This window comes from Mirounga angustirostris, unplaced genomic scaffold (genome assembly GCF_029215605.1).
Source record: "Mirounga angustirostris isolate CCGP_5_RB_7025 unplaced genomic scaffold, mMirAng1.0.hap1 SCAF_9, whole genome shotgun sequence".
NCBI classification, from domain to species: domain Eukaryota; kingdom Metazoa; phylum Chordata; class Mammalia; order Carnivora; family Phocidae; genus Mirounga; species Mirounga angustirostris.
In genome coordinates this window covers 46,454,775-46,471,274 of record NW_026991717.1, presented here as the reverse complement: position 1 = coordinate 46,471,274, position 16,500 = coordinate 46,454,775, and the positions used below count along the sequence as shown (strand labels likewise).

At 34.5% G+C, this 16,500-nt stretch overlaps 1 protein-coding gene across 4 annotated transcripts in view; it reads left to right on the top strand.

The window, feature by feature from the left end:
* MINDY2 (MINDY lysine 48 deubiquitinase 2) overlaps positions 1-14,639 on the top strand; it is a 78,528-nt gene extending 63,889 nt beyond the window's left edge. For 2 of the 4 annotated variants that reach the window (XM_064570409.1, XM_045899973.3), the window contains 2 exons: positions 2,001-2,195; positions 5,766-14,639. In XM_064570409.1, the coding sequence (XP_064426479.1) occupies positions 2,001-2,195; positions 5,766-5,891 (321 nt within the window). In that variant the 3' untranslated portion in view covers positions 5,892-14,639. The other 2 variants (XM_054513517.2, XM_045899974.3) reach the window with 2 other exon arrangements.
* The last annotated feature ends 1,861 nt before the right edge of the window (positions 14,640-16,500 follow it).

Here is a 16,500-nt window from a genome sequence, read left to right as displayed (position 1 = left end):
GGCGCCCCTGCTTTACCTTTTTTAAAGGCTACTATGTGAAGAATGCATAGGTATGAACAGATGACACAGCTATAAGCAGAGACTAGCAATTCAAGCAAGAGGTGATGACGGCTTAGCCATGGTGGTAGAGACGAGCTGAGCACAGATGAGAGATATATTTAGCTAGTCAGAAAAAGTAGAAAAAAGAGAGGGTAAAAAAGAAGGTAGGTGTTCTAAGCCTTAGCGTCCAGGGTAAGCAGACACTTAGGGCAAGAACTGCACTAATGAGTGGAATTCTCATTTAGAACAGCGACAGGTAAGATCTTCACCTGCTATAGGTGGGCAGTCTTGGAGCCACAAGTGTATTTGTTACTAGAAGTATAACAGTGATGGGACTGCTTCCCCTACTGGGGCAGAAATACGGTTATGTTGAACAGTTGGCACACGTTTCTGATACTGATAATTTAAGTACATAGAGACTGTTCATTTGGCCAATATTCATTGAGTAGTTGTGTTCCTGGCACTCTTAACAAGGTCCTGGAGACTCAAAGATAAATCATTTAGTCCTGTCCTCAAAAATTCTACAGTCTAACAGAGAGGCGAATATTTGACCAACCAATAATTATATGTTAAGTTCTGTAGGGCACTTTGAATAGTAAGCTATGAGTGTACAGAAGAATACTTGATTCAAACAAATGCTGATCTTTCTCGGACTCTTGGAAGTTAAGTATACAAATAGTTATAATAACATGCTCATTTTCTTTCAGAAGCTTTATAGGGGCATTTAAAAAAAAGATTACTTGAGAGAAATGTACAAGATTTTTCTAACACGATATGTAAAAAATACTAGAGCAGAGGGAATGAAGGTAAAGCAGTCGGTTGCTACAGTAGTAAAGTTGTAAGATGCTGAGAAAAAAAGATACAGGATAGTGTCTGTGGAAGTTGCAAGGAAAGTGGATTTAAGACCATGGGACGTGGCAAAGAGCAGTTTGAAGAAGTGAGGAGAAAAATTTGAAGGACAAATTCTTCATATTGGTAATATATTCATGCTGGATAGTACAAAGTCTTCTTAGGCAAAAACTTTTTAGATATCCTCTGTGGGTAATTAAAATTCTCTTACTTTGAGGATAGTTTGGGGGAGATGCACAGAGTAGTCAAGTTCCATTCAGTACTAATTCTTAATAAATGTGGGTGTGAAGTTAGATAATATAACCTTCAACCAAAGAAGCATCACATTTTCTCATAGGAAATAATTTGGGGGTGTTTGTGGGAGGAAGCAGGAGGTGGTTAAGTAATTGAATATCACTGTATGATGGGCAACTGTGTTGGTTTTAAAAATAATGTTTTGGAAGAACATTTAATAAATGATTTGGGAAATTCTTATGATTTTTTTTAAAAAAGACTTATGACATTAAATGGAGGTTGGGAAATGTGTTTGAGTTTGTATGTGAATGTAGAAAAAACTACGTGGGTATATATCAGTTGTTAATAATAGTTATCTTTGTATAATATGGTAATTTTAACTTTCTTATTTACACTTTTTAATTTTGTCTCAATTTTCTACAGACATCTTTCTTTCATAAATAGGGGGAGGTTTATTTTGGTTTTTTTGTTTGTTTTTAAAGTGGACTCTACGCCAAACATGGGGCTTGAACTCATGACCCCAAGATCAAGAGTTGCATGCTGTATAGACAAAGCCAGCCAGGTGCCCCTAGGGGGAGTTTTGCGGGGGGGCGGGGGAGGTTCAGGTGAGTTGTTTTTAAAGCTTTCTTGAATGCCTTATATTCTAGTTCTAGAAATAATTTTAAATGAATTCCAAGAATATTTAGAACAATGGCAGCATCACTGAAATTGTAGCTCTCAAACAGAAATACTTAGGTAACTTTAGTTTTTATATTTAAACTCTGGTATGTTTTTCAAAAGCCTTTCTCATAGTTCTGTAGGTATAGCCTCTATATTTATACTCCTCGGTTCTTCAGTAAAATCTCATAGCTAAAGATGGTTATAATTTAATTTCTTAGGACTACCTTATGGCATTATCTCTACAACAAGAGCAGCAGAGCCAAGAGATCAATTGGGAACAAATACCTGAAGGAATCAGTGATTTAGAACTAGCAAAGAAACTCCAAGAAGAGGAGGATAGACGGGCTTCTCAATATTATCAGGAACAGGAACAAGCAGCAGCAGCTGCTGCTGCTGCTTCTACACAGGCCCAGGTAAAAACTATTGTTCTGATTCTTAAATACAATGATCGCTTTAGCAACAAAGAAATTTGTACTGAGATAAATATTTTTAAATTCGGTATTGACTCTTGAGTTATGTTAGCATTTTAGCACCCATGGTTTTATGGCATTGTCATAAGTTTATTATCTTAATATATTTCTCATTTAGTGAAATTATTTCTCCTGAGTTTCTGATGGCAAGATTTTTCAGTTTTTGTTTTTTGTTTTGTTTGTTTTGTTTTTTAAGTAGGCTCCACGCCCAGTGTGGAGCCCAACGCGGGGCTTGAACTCACGACCCTGAGATCAGGACCTGAGCTGAGATCAAGAGTCGAAGCTTAACCGACTGAGCCACCCAGGCGCCCCTTCAGTTGTTTTTGTTTTTGTTTTTAATTTAATTCCAGTGTAGTTAACATACAGTGTTATACCAGTTTCAGGTGTACAAAATAGTGATTTAACAATTCTATACATTACTCAGTGCTTGTCAAGCTAAGTGTACTTTTAATCCCCTTCACATATTCCCCCCATTTCCCCCTCTTCATCCACCTCCCTTCTGGGAAGCATCTGTCTGTTCTCTATAGTTAAGAGTTTATTTTTGGGTTTGTCTCTTTTTTTTCCCTTTGCTCATTTACTTTTGTTTCTTAAATTCCACATATGAGTGAAATCATACAGTATTTGTCTTTCTCTGACTGGCTTATTTCACTTAGTCTTATACTCTTTAGCTCCATCCATGTTGTTGCAAGTGGCAAGATTCCATTCTTTTTCATGGCTGAATAATATTCCATTGTGTATACCATATATTCTTTATCTATTTATCTATTGATGGACACTTAGGAGGCTTCCATAATTTGGCTATTATAAATAATGCTGCAGTAAACATAGCAGTGCATGTATCCCTTTGAATTAGTATTTTGTATTCTTTGGGTAAATGCCCAGTAGTGTAATTGCTGGGTCATATGGTAGTGCTATTCTTAATTTTTTGAGGAACCTCCACAGTAGCTGCATCAGTCTGCATTCCCCCCAGTGCATGAGGGTTCCTTTTTCTCCACATCCTTACCAACACTTGTTGTTTCTTATGTTTTTTAATTTAGCCATTCTGACAGATATGAGGTGATATCTCATGGTGGTTTTGATTTGTATTTCCCTGATGATGAGTGATGTGGAGTGTCTTTTCATGTGTCTGTTGGCCATCTGTATGTCTTCTTTGGAGAAATGCCTGTTTATGTCTTCTGCCCATTTTTAACTTTTTTAATTATTTATTTACTTAAAGGAGAGGGAGCGAATGGGAGGGAGAGGGAGAGAAGATCTGAAGCAGACTCTGCCCTGAGTGCAGAGCCCAACGTGGGGCTCTATCCCACGACTATGAGACTACAACCCAAGCCGAACCAAGAGTCAAACGCCCAACCGACTGAGCCACCCAGGCACCCCTTCTGCCCATTTTTAATTGGATTATTTGTTTTCTTGGTGTTGAGTTGTAGAAGTTCTTTATATATTTTGGATACTAACCCTTTATCAGATATGTCATTAACAAATACCTTTTCCCATTCAGTAGCTTGTCTTTCAGTTTTATTGTTTCCTTTGCTGTGCAGAGCTTTTTATTTTGATGTAGTCCCAATAGTTTATTTTTACTTTTGTTTCCCTTGCCTCAGGAGACATATCTAGAAAGATGTTATTATGGCTGATGTCAGAGAAATTACTGGCTGTGCTGTCTTCTAGTGTCTTTATGGTTTCAGGTCTCACATTTAGGTCCTTAATCTGTTTTGAGTTTATTTTTATGTATGGGGTAAGAAAGTTGTCCAGTTTCATTCTTTTGCATGCAGTTGTCCAGTTTTCCCAACACCATTTGTTGAAGAGACTTTTTCCTGTTGCATATTCTTTCCTCCTTTGTCAAAGATTATTTGACCATATAACTGTAGGTTTATTTCTGTGTTTTCTGTTCTGTTCCATTGATGTATGTGTCTATTTTTGTGCCAGTATCATACTGGTTTTTTGGTTTTTGTTTTAATTTAAGTAATCTCCACACCAAACATGTGGCTCAAACTCGTGACCCTGAGATCAAGAGTGGCATGCTCTTCTGGCTGAGCCAGCCAGGCATACTGTTGATTACTACAACTCTGTAATATAACTTGAAGTCTGGAATTATCAGACCTCCAATTTTGTTTTTCTTTTCCAAGATTGATTTGGCTATTCAGGGTCTTTTGTGGTTTCATGCAAATTTTAGGATTGTTTGTTCTAGCTCTGTGAAAAATGCTGTTGGAATTTTGATAGGGATCGCATTAAATCTGTAGATTGCTATGGGTAGTATAGACATTTTAATAATATTTGTTCTTCCAATCCATGAGCGTGGAATGTCTTTACATTTCTTTGTGTGGTCTTCAATTTCTTTCATCAGTGCTTTATAGTTTTCAGAGTACACATATTTCATCTCTTTGGTTAAGTTTTTTCCTAAGTATTTTATTATTTCTGGTGCAGTCGAATCAAATGTATTTTTTAAATTGTATATCCAAAGAATATAAACCAACGGGAACAAAGTCTTTTGTAACAATTAAAGGGCAGTGTGAAGTACTGCTGGGAAGAATGTAGACTTCAGAGCCAGATAGAAATGGATTGCATTTCCTGCTTCTGTCTACCCCTGCTAGTTGTAACACCTTGGACAAAGTCCTTTACCTCTCTTAGCCCCATTTTCCCTATCTTGAAAATAAAAGATAATGCTTAACTCTTAGGTTTGTGGGTAAGAACAAATAATGTTAGTACTTAACCCAATGTCTGACATGTACTAAGCATTCAACAAAGGTTATTAGTACCTTTCCACTTTTCCTAAATGTATTAAGCACTGAAAATGTGACTATTAAGTGGGTTACTTTATATTAAATCTCATTTTATTAAATGAAAAAAATATTTCCCTTCTTTTATGTTTAACTGTACCATGCCAGAACAGTTCCTTTGACCTGGGTATTTAAGAAAACAAGGTGCACTCTAAGGTCTGACGAAACTTTAAACATAGAGGTCTCCATTAACCTAAGTATTTCTATTCCTAATTCAAATATTGACTATTCCAAGCTTAAAAGTTAAAACCCACCATGTTATGAATAGCTTTTCATTAAAAACGTTCTCTTACATTCTCTTATTTCACAGAATACACTTATTTCACACTCAGAGTTCTCAGGATTTTTGTTTTTCTCCTTTAAAATCTGTTTTTTATAGTAATGAGGTTTATTATAGTTTAATGAGATCTTAGGGAACTTAATTTACCAAATGTCACCTTCTTTAACATTTTCTAAACTTTAACATAAATATTTCTTGAATTTGAGGTTTCAGGGCATATAATCCTATATATTATTTATTGTTTGAAATTCCATTTACTTAGAATAATGGATACATTAATTAGATCTATCTAAAATGACAGGAGCAGTTATTAAGATACCATGTAACATAACAAATCTGTATACAAATAACTTTTTTTCCCATTAATGATTCCTTTCACTCTTGTGGTTTTTCCTTCTAGATAACTATGATTAAGCACCTTAGAAAGTTGAGGTAATTTCTTCCTGTTTATTTTTCTTAAAGCAAAGCCAGCCAGCACAAGCCTCTCCAAGTAGAAGACAACCTGGGAATAGTGAACGTAAACGAAAGGAACCTCGAGAAAAAGATAAAGAGAAAGAAAAGGACAAAAATAGCTGTGTCATTTTGTAACAAGTGTTGGATTCTGTTGGATGCATCTATATGTCTTGAGAAACAAAACCACAGGAGGAAAGGAAGAAAAACCGATAAATACCGTCTGTGCCTGATTTCCCAATGGATTTTGTTCATGTTTTTCAGGGGAAAGGTTGTTACTTAGTTACAATCAGACTTTTTCAAGTCACACAGTACACTCTTTATGAGCTGGAGTTTCATGTTACAAGTTGGAAATGCTGTGTGTTATCATTCATGAAAAATACTGCACTTGTAGCCAAATAAGCAAATCACAGCAAATTTTGTGTCATAGTGACATTCATAACTCATATCAGTTAGTAAGCTATTTTATCTTCTGTTCTAACAATGAATGGAGGTAACTTATTTTGTCTGATTCCTTCCTGAAATCTAAATACTAGCACAATAGTTTCTGAAATTAATTTTTACAATGTTAAATTATGATCTAATCCAAGAGAAACCAGGGGTTTAATATAGGGATGTAAAAAGAAAAAAAACAAAAACAAACAACAAAAGAACCGAGACAAAAAATAACAAATCAATAACCCTTCATCCTGTATTGGACTAGTTCAGCCCTTGAACAGCTTTACCTTTCTTTAGGAATGTACATTTTAGATATTATCTTGAGAACTGATAACGGAGCTTGGGTTTAATTTAGATAGAAAAAAAATAATTTGTATTTCTTTTCCAATACCAAAAAATTGCATAACACTAATACTCATATTCTATCAAAATCAGATATTAATGACTTTGTAGTGTTGTGAAATTTTGAGGAATTTTGAAATCTTTAATATAGGTAACTTGTACTACAGTTACTATTTATTGACAGTGTGATAACTGAGTATAAGAAGGAAACCAGAGTGGATGCTAGGCCTTGTAAATATGGGATGTAGAAAAGCAGATAGTTCAATGTCTACCTTTTTCTAGAATTACCTTGAACCTTAAAATTTAAATCATGTTTATTTGCTGGAAAATTAAGTATACTTACTAAAGCCAACAAAAAAGCACATTTCTGAAAGGAAGAGAAATAATCTCTGAGTCTAGTGAAAAAGCATTAATAAAAATCTGTTTGAAAATAGATAAGAATTGGGAGGAATTTATGTAAAAGCAATCAGATTTTTTTTTTAACTTATGGGAACCAAATAGACCTATAACATCTTGTAGTGTTTATAGGATTCAGAAAGAAATATTTATTGAACTTTATTATGAGGCAACACATATTTTCCTGTATTTCTACTGTCCTTAATAGTCCTTTTTATATGCTTTATATTTAAAAGTTTGTTTTAGTTATTTTTGAAAAGACTGTTGCTGCTGCAAGTAGTTATGTGATTTACATTCTAAGCCTCAGTAAATTTGTTTAAGAGCATCTTAATCTAACCTGAGCATCCACTTGGAGAATGTTCATGTGGTCTAGAGTTCTTAAGCTATGTCCTTAACATTCTCCATGATCCAAGACCACTTATAGGATGAGTCTATATGTAAAAATAAAAAGTAAAGTCTTATTTATGGAAGGAATTATTCTAAGGGAAAAATCCAGGGTCAAGCTGTATCTTTTATGTCATGTCCTTCTGCATTGCATGTCTGGTTATGTTATACCATTTGTTTATTCCTTCAGATTTCCTATGCTAGCATGATAAATCATCATAGAATCTGGGGTATAAAACGTTGATACAAAATATTTGGTGAGTCTCTAGTTAATAACCTACAATATGTGTACATTGGTAAAGTAATCAGATGTACTACAGAATTCTCTGTTGGCTCAAGCAAGTTGACCTTAGTCCAAGTTTACTCTTGATATCACTATATTGGTTGAAGGAGGAAACTCAAACCTCAGGGTTTGTTTTTCCTAGAACAGATAGTAGTGATAGTGCATTATATTTTAATAAGAAAAAGCAAAACAGTAAATCCGGAGAAATTTTAAAAAGCGTATTTAAGGCATATTTTTCCATAATTATATACTTATCTATTTATTACCCTTGAAAAATATATGTGTAAAAGTTATTCTGTTATTTGTTACTGTCTTCTTAATTTGTTCCAAAGATAATACTGCCATTCTGCATTCCCTTTGGAAGAAAAAAAAACTCACTCAAAACCAGCAGTGCTGCTATCAGATAAGTAGATGTCAATGTATACTTATAAAAAATAACTAAAAAATGTCATGTGTTTGTTAATTCAACCTTTTTTCTATGTAATATTTCCAAGTCAGACTTTCTTACATTCCTGGAATTCAGTTTAATATACCAAGAGTAATAATGATAAAATGTTTGCTTTGATTACTGTGAGGAAAAAATTAAATGTTCAGTTCTATTAAAACAAACTTCTTGGAGATACTGCTTTCCCATCCTTGAAGGTTAGAGCCATTGTGTCTTTATTTTCTTACACTTTGCTCAAGGCAACAAATTATATATTCAGACATTTCATTGCTGGTTTGGGTACATTGGAATTCGATAGTGGTATATTCAAGTCTTTCCTTCAGTGTTTTGTAACTGTTACATGAACTGCTAGCAGAAGTTAGAACTGAAACATTTTTGTTGTTAATATTTATAGGCTAGATTAGGGACACATTTGCATCAACTAATCACTATTAGATTTAGCAAAAGAGATACAAATGAGTGGACATGGTCACTATACTTTATTGTACTTTCAAAGGCTATTTCTTAAGTTTAGTGACCAGTCTTTCTTACCAGTATGAAAATTGTCCTGGTGTGTAATCCCATTGAATTAATAATGCTGTGATTTACAATAGGTTATCAACACTTAGAAGTATGTGTGTGTGTGTGTGTGTGTTTCTGAAGCAAGGATCCATGATTTCTATTATCAAAGGAATCTGGGAACTTTCCCTCAAATTTAAGAATTACCATTTAAGAATACACACACATACATATGTACATACATACACTAAGCAGTTTAAGGCAGCTAAAATTTGCATTGGCTGCTTCCTGTAATATGCTGGTCCAATGTGCTTAGGTGATGTAACTTCTTCCATGTTTCAAGGTGTCAGTTTAGCAATCGAATGAGGCATAGATTGAAATTTAGGATTAGGTTTTGGAATATATTTTGTTTTAGTGTCTCATATTTCTAGTATTTGACAATTTATCCCATATTATATTTCAAATTCTTCCTCATACTTCTTGATCTTAGCTTAATTAAGCAAATCAGTATCAGAGATTAGTTGACTGAACCCAACATTAAATGCCATTTTGTACTTGCACAAAAACCTAATACTTTGTTTTTACTGAATCACCAGCTCAGGTCACTAAGAAAGATCTTGAGAGGAAAGAGGACTAGAAGTCAAATAGATATTTAAATAAAGAATTAGTCCCTATATTAATGTTGGCATATGAAGAAGATATCTGTCAAGTCTTACTGGAGAAATAATCAAGGCGAGAATTTCCAGGGCTGTCCTCTAACTCATTTATTAAAAAAAAAATTCTTTTAAGCAAAAAAGCAAATTGATTATTACATTTCACTTAATTTCCTATTAAATATACCAGTTATTTTTAAATATGATGGAAAAATTAACAGGCTTTACCTATCATACAATACTTGGGCATACAACTTAAACTATTATTGTAAACTTATTAATGCTTGATAAAATAACATGGAGGCATTAAAGATAGTACATAATTTGTATTTTAAGGAACTACAAATGTGGAAATGTTGGAAGTCTGAACTGTTTTAGGTCTAAAAATCTGGCTTTTATCTTTCCAAAAGGGGCAAACTTTCTGTGCCTCAGTTTATTCTAAATATGTAAAAGATGCTCGTTTTTTTAGTGCTTTATACTCCTGAATAAAGGGCATAGTATAAGCTCAGAATATGACTTAAATAATCATAAATATTATAGTTTTTGTTCTTGAATGTGCAGATCTTTTTCCCAATGACAATATTTCTTAAAGTCAGTTTTTTTTAATGCTGTTAAAATTTGTAGAATTATCTTGTCTTTGAGTATGGCATCATCTCTTCCCAAAATGTATTTTGTGGTTGCTTTTGTGTTTTGATCAAAATTGAGATTATTTTGAGAGTATAAGAGCATTAAAAGTCTATTTTTTCCAGTATCTTTCATATATTTAAATATTTAGATTCTCTTTGCCCAAAGTACAGTGGTATCAGGTTACTAATACATATATGTAAACTTTTGTGCATGGATGGAATTCATTTAGGTCTGTCAAGTACTGTCACTTTTAGAGCTATTTGAATTATATCTGTTTTTAGGTATAAAATGTTATTTGATAATGTGCAGATAAATTCCTTTTAGAAAGTGACTGAAAATCAGAGTTCTTCGGTTCTCTGGGAATATAGTGGTGTTTGTTTTGTTTTACTGTGATATCCAACACTTCTACAGCTGCTGAGAAAATCTTATGAAGAACTGAGGTAACTTTTTTCAGGTCACACTTTAAAACAAACTAAAGTTTAAAATCGAAGCCTTCTTGGCCAAAAAAATTGCAAAATAGAGATAATGGAGTCTGAGGGACAGACTGCAGGACCCAGGTAATTTTAACTTCTTTTGAAGATCTATCTGAATTTTAGTTCACACATGTCTGTTACTTAATCCCAGTGTCTCTGTTATTAGAAATCAGAGTTTAATACACTGTGAATATGCATATGTATTTTTAAATAAAGTATCCTAGTTTCTAATTTCACTTTTCTGATCTGAAAAAATTAAACTCAAAAAATTGGGTCTAAGTCTTCAATAATAGCTGAACTATTATCAAGTTCAGCTTTGTCCTACTGTCCTGAGATTTAGACTTCTCTGCGTATAACTGGTATTTTTGAGAACATGGTACTATCCCAGATAAGGTATTGAAATACCATGGCAGAAATACAAAACCTAAACTATAAATCACTGTAGATTTAAAAGACAAAATTCTAGTATTATTCTACAATGCATCTACTTTATTTGATATTAATTTTAAGAATTTTTTTCAAGTAACTTGATAATTTGTCATTAACTTTAAAAACTTTATATCCTTCCTCACTGCAGTATACTGCTTTGAGAGGCAGAGATGCCTCCTAGATTAGAGGATGCACAAAGCAAAATTCTTCTGAAGGTGATGCTGGCTTCTTTGGGTCTAGTAGTCACACCTTTAAATAGGAAGTCAGGAAATTGAAATGCCCATTTAAATTCCCAAATCAGTGACCTGTCCAAATGGGCATTATCACTGAAATACCACTATAGAGTAGTTCTAACTAACAATATGTTTAAAGGCTAAGATTGGCATTTAATCTTTGAAGATCTGTCTGGTGTATCTCAATTTTGTCAGTTTTTATTCCTTTTAAGTATTTTTTTTTTTAAGATTTTTATTTATTTGTTTAACAGAGAGAGAGAGCACAAGTAGGCAGAGCAGCAGACAGAGGGAGAGGGAGAAGCAGGCTCTCTGCCGAGCAGGGAGCCCGATGCGGGGCTCGATCCCAGGACCCTGGGATCATGATCTGAGCCGAAGGCAGCCGCTTAACGACTGAGCCACCCAGGCGCCCTCCTTTTAAGTTTTAGTTGTATGAGGTAATCATTTTTTTTTCCCCCAGAGTACATAGGATATCACAGCTCTACAGATTTTTAAAGATGGGAATTTGAAAAATGGTTTTTGTTAAAAAGCAATTTTCCTTAGTAAAATGACAACCACTGTTTTCACAGGCCCACACATCACAAGTAGGACAATATGATAGAAGACTGATGTATGATAGCTACACAACAGTCAGCAAAAGGGATAATCTTCACTTGTGACACTTTAGAGGTACCTGAAAGTCATTTCCTAAAGTTAGTGCATGTGAGTCTTTTTCCTTGAATTGTGCAGAATTATTGGATGTGGCCAATTTTGGGGGGAATAGCAAGTGAAGTAGTATCATGACTACAGAGCAAGTGATCTTGAAATGTAGTAAGAAGAAACAAGTTTTCTTCCTCCACTTTAATGTCCAACTACTTGGGTCAGGAAGTTGCTATGACATATCATAGATCTCTTGGGTTAGGCCAAGAGTGGCCAATTGAAATAGAGTTCTTAAAGAGTTTAAATATACAGGGTATGAGTGCTTGTTCTATCCTCCTCCTTTTCTTTGCTCTCTTAACGCCCTTTCTACTTCTAACTCATTCATTTTGCTTTATGACCAGTTTTAATTGCAATGTGAGAATAATAGCAACTGTAGAGACTGATACAAAACAGCGTTGAAATACATTTTTCAAATGACACCTAAAAGCATCTACCCAACTTAGAATTGAACTGAATTTCTATGAAAGAAAGTTACTTGTTTTAAATGCTAATTATGTTAAAACTATTTAATTCTAAAAACTATGTCTTAAACAAGTTTCAAAAGTTTCACTTTTGGAGGATATTCCTAAAAAATGCATATTGAACATAGATGGGAAAGTATAAAATATTTCTGACAATTATTCAGTATTATTCAACATTTAATTTCATGTTTGTTACTGTACCACAAGGATAGTGTCATTCTTGGATTAAAATGTTGGATTTTTTTGTTAATATACTTAAAACTGTAACCAGTGATAACACCCTCAGTATTTTTTATTATAGATTATATTTTATTTCAATAAACTTTGATATTTAGACCAAACAGTCTTTCTGCTATGTATATTCATCTCATTACGGTACTTCTTACAAAGTGGGGAAATGGAGAGATGGGGAATTGACATATTGATTCACATTTACCTAGGATAGAATATTTGGACTAACTCTTGATAAAGACAGATTTTTACCCACCCGAGGCAATGAACAAAAAAACAATTAACTCGGGGCACTTGGGTGGCTCAGTCGTTGAGCGTCTGCCTTCAGCTCAGGTCATGATCCCAGGGTCCTGGGATCAAGCCCCACATTGGGCTCCCTGCTCGGCGGGAAGCCTGCTTCTCCCTCTCCCACTCCCCCTGCTTGTGTTACCTCTCTCGCTGTGTCTCTCTGTCAAATAAATAAATAAAATCTTTAAAAAACCACACACACAATTAACTCTAAACCATACAATAGTTAACTACCTGACCCCAATGGTAGATTCATTATATCTGATACTTTTATCCTCTTGGAAGACTAAGTTAGAGCTGAGAAGGGGTCACTTTATCTTTATACCAAGCCAACCCTAATGTAAAGTTTCTGTCCAACAATTTAATGTCCAGACTGGCTAATGTCTGACATTTCTGTGAAAGTTTTCTTAGACACCACAGCCCTCTAAGCAGAATTAATCATTACATACAGTGTTTTGTTGACCTCCCCTTGTTATAGCACTTAAGCTAGACTGTGCGCCTTTTAAGAACAGGAATCAAACTTTACTCATCTTGATTTTCTTGGCACATTACATGATCATTGGCACTTGAAATGAATTTGAATATCTATTTAGAGGAATTTTTAAAGATCTCTCTATTATATAGTTATTGCTTGCCTGTCCTTTAAGTAAAGTAAGTAAATCAAGTTATTGAATTGGTTTTCTCCTATAGCATAAAGTTATGTAGATAGAGGGAACTAAAATTCCTAATCTTTTATCCCTGCCTCTGATTTTCCTTGGGCATCATCCTGCATTCTCCCAGAGTCAATGGAAGAATGCTTAGGGATCAGCAGCTTCACAACTGGAGTAAGCAGCATTGTTCTTCCCTGTTTCATACCTTCCCTTGCAGGGTCTCTTTCCTCACTCTGTATTATCCTATGAAGTAGGCACCTATTAATTTGTTGGAGCTGAGATTTGAAGCCAAGCAGTCTGACTCCAGAGGCTGTGCTCACAAATATATCTGGAAAGGGACATATAGGTCTAGGCCAGGTCTGTATTCAAATTCTGACCCTGGACTTTTGAAGTCACATCTTTTTCAAACCTGCAGAAATCTGAAAAATCAGGCCTTTTTTGTACTCTCTAGTCTTAGAGCAAGTTAATACTACATAGCCTGTTATTTCTAAAATGTCATAATTTATACCTTGTTACAAAGTTTAAAGTTACTACATATAAAGTATAAGATATATAACAAACAATAAATTGTAACAATAATAGACTAGGGGAAACTTCTTTTTTTTTTAACCGAGCCAAGAACTTTAAGAAAGGCTTGATTAAGGAGCTTAAGAAGGCTACTTAAGCCCCATGAAAGCAAACATTTTTCTTTCCCCTCCAGATATAATGTTGATCCTGCTATAAGGGCTGGGATCAGCCTGCACTCAGAATGACCCATAGTGAAAAATGTGCAACAAGGAAACTTAATACATAGAATAATATAATAATGAATTCTAAAACTGTAAATTGTGGCATGTTCTCCTTGAAGACTAGTTTGGTTATGCATTTATCAAGAATAAAATATACCAGGACACCCAGGCACCTAGACTTTATAGGAAGGACCATATTTGGAGTAAAGTTATGACATTACATTTTAAAAGTAAGCACAAGTCAGGAGCAGAGGACAAAGAGTCAGCCAGACCAAAGTCAGCATCTTCAACAAAGGGTCAGGGAAGAAAAAATAATTTTCCTTCTACCCTTGTAAGTTCTTAGCTTGAGGCCCCTGTAACATAAGACAGATTAAGAAGAAAGAAACATTTATTAACATGTGTACCTCATGTACACGTGGGAGATAGGGAAAGATGCATTAACTCTCAGAGGTTGCTTAGAATTCTGGCTTCAATACCATTCCAGATAAAGATGAAAGAAGAGTGTGGGGGAGATCAGGTCAGGGGAAGTAACCAGGAAAAGTATAGTAAACAAAAGTAAGGTTTGTTATGCATATTAAAATCTTTAAGTTGGTGTCTTCTCTACTGACCAGATTCTCGTGATTTAGTCATTCTCTTTCTGAAATAAAGGAAGATTTATTTTATAAATTTAAATTTCCATTACAAAAGGGTAATTTCTATTCTGTTTTCAGAACTCCTGGGTCTGCTGTTTCTCAAAATAATCAGCTCAAAATAATACAAAGAAGCATATTTTGGGGTGGCATATTCTGTTACCCTTCAGGCAACTCAGGCAAAGGCTGACACATCACCTTTAAAGAAGGCTGCTGCTCCTGCTTTTTTTTAAGTGAGCTCTAGGCCCACTGTAGGGCTTGAACTCTTGACCCCAAGATCAAGAGTCTCATGCTGTACTGACTGAGCCAGCCAGAGGCCTCCAATGAAGTCTTCATTCGTTGGAGGACTTTTCTTTGGACTGCCAACATTGCTAAATAAGTCACTATAAATAAAAGGTGATAAGGTAAATGAAATATAGTAGCCCCTGAATCCTGGCATTCCACTGAATGTCCTAGTCCTTGGAACAGGGAGCTCACTGGTTACTACTAATTATTATAACAACCATACTCTACATTTATTAGGCTATTACTATGTATCAGACATTGCACTGTTTATCTTCTTATTCTTAATCCTGATAACAGTTTTAGGAGACCGATACTGTCACAGTTAAAGAAACAGAAAACTTGAAAGATTATGCAACTTGCAAAAGGTCACTGCTACTGGCAATGTTGACATTTAAAACTAAACCTGTCCTACTCTAAAGCCTGTTCTCTTACCTCAAAATTATGGAAGCAGTCACACATTTGCATGCCATTCTTGACTCCTTTAATGTGGAGAGTAGTTATCAGTCCTCCTAGACTTAAGTATTTGTTTAAGACTATCCTTGGCAGAATCCGAATCTCAGCATAGGGAGGCTACAGGAAATCCTTTAAAGTCACATTCTGGGACGAAGCATTTGAAACCTTGCCTCATCAGTGTTTTGGTTTTTTTTTACCATTGGGGTGGAACTGGGGTACTAGATCATCCATTAAAAGGTCAAAGGTATGGCCTGAAATTTTCTGAAGCTTCTCTTTCTGTGCTTTTGATTTACCAAAAGAATAGTTTCAGTCAAATTGAAAAACTGCAGCTTTCTAGAGGTGGTTTATTCTACGGATAGGATTTGGAGTCCAAATTAAAATGTGCCTTGTTTGTATTTAATCACTGCCTTTTAGATTTATGCCCCTTTATAAAGATTTCATTCCACAAAATTCAGTAAGCTTTTGCATACCTAACGTATTCTAATAACCTTCCTTTTTAAGCCACTTACTATATTTCTGAAATTTTCATTTACATTTCAGGTATCCAATCAAAAATTTAAATCTGGGATCAATAAGATTTCTCTTCTAGATGTGTCATGGTTTTATTCTTACAGTTAGGTCTGTAATCAATTTCAAGTTAAACTTTCTTTTTTTTACTGAATAAATTTGATGCGTAACATTGTGTAAGTTTACAGTGCGCAGCATGTTGATACATTTATAGGATTGCCGATGTAGTGCTATTTATCAGATTACATAATTATAGTATAATATTATTATCTATAGCCATACTGTGTATTAGATCTATAAGGCTTATTTTCTACTTGTTAAAGTTTGTACCCTTAAAGACTATCACTCTTACCCCTATCCTCTGATAACCACCATTTACTTTCTGTTTTTTACAGTTTTAACTTTTTTAGATAAAACATATAAGTGATATCATACAGTACTTGTCATCCTTTGACTTATTTCACTTAGGATAATGTGCTCAAGGTCCATCCATGTTGTCAAAAATAGAAGGATACCTTCTTTCTTCATGACTGATTAATATTTTATTGTGTTTATGTACCACATCTTTTTTATCCATTCATCTGTTGTTGGGCATTTGGATTGTTTCCATAGCTTGGC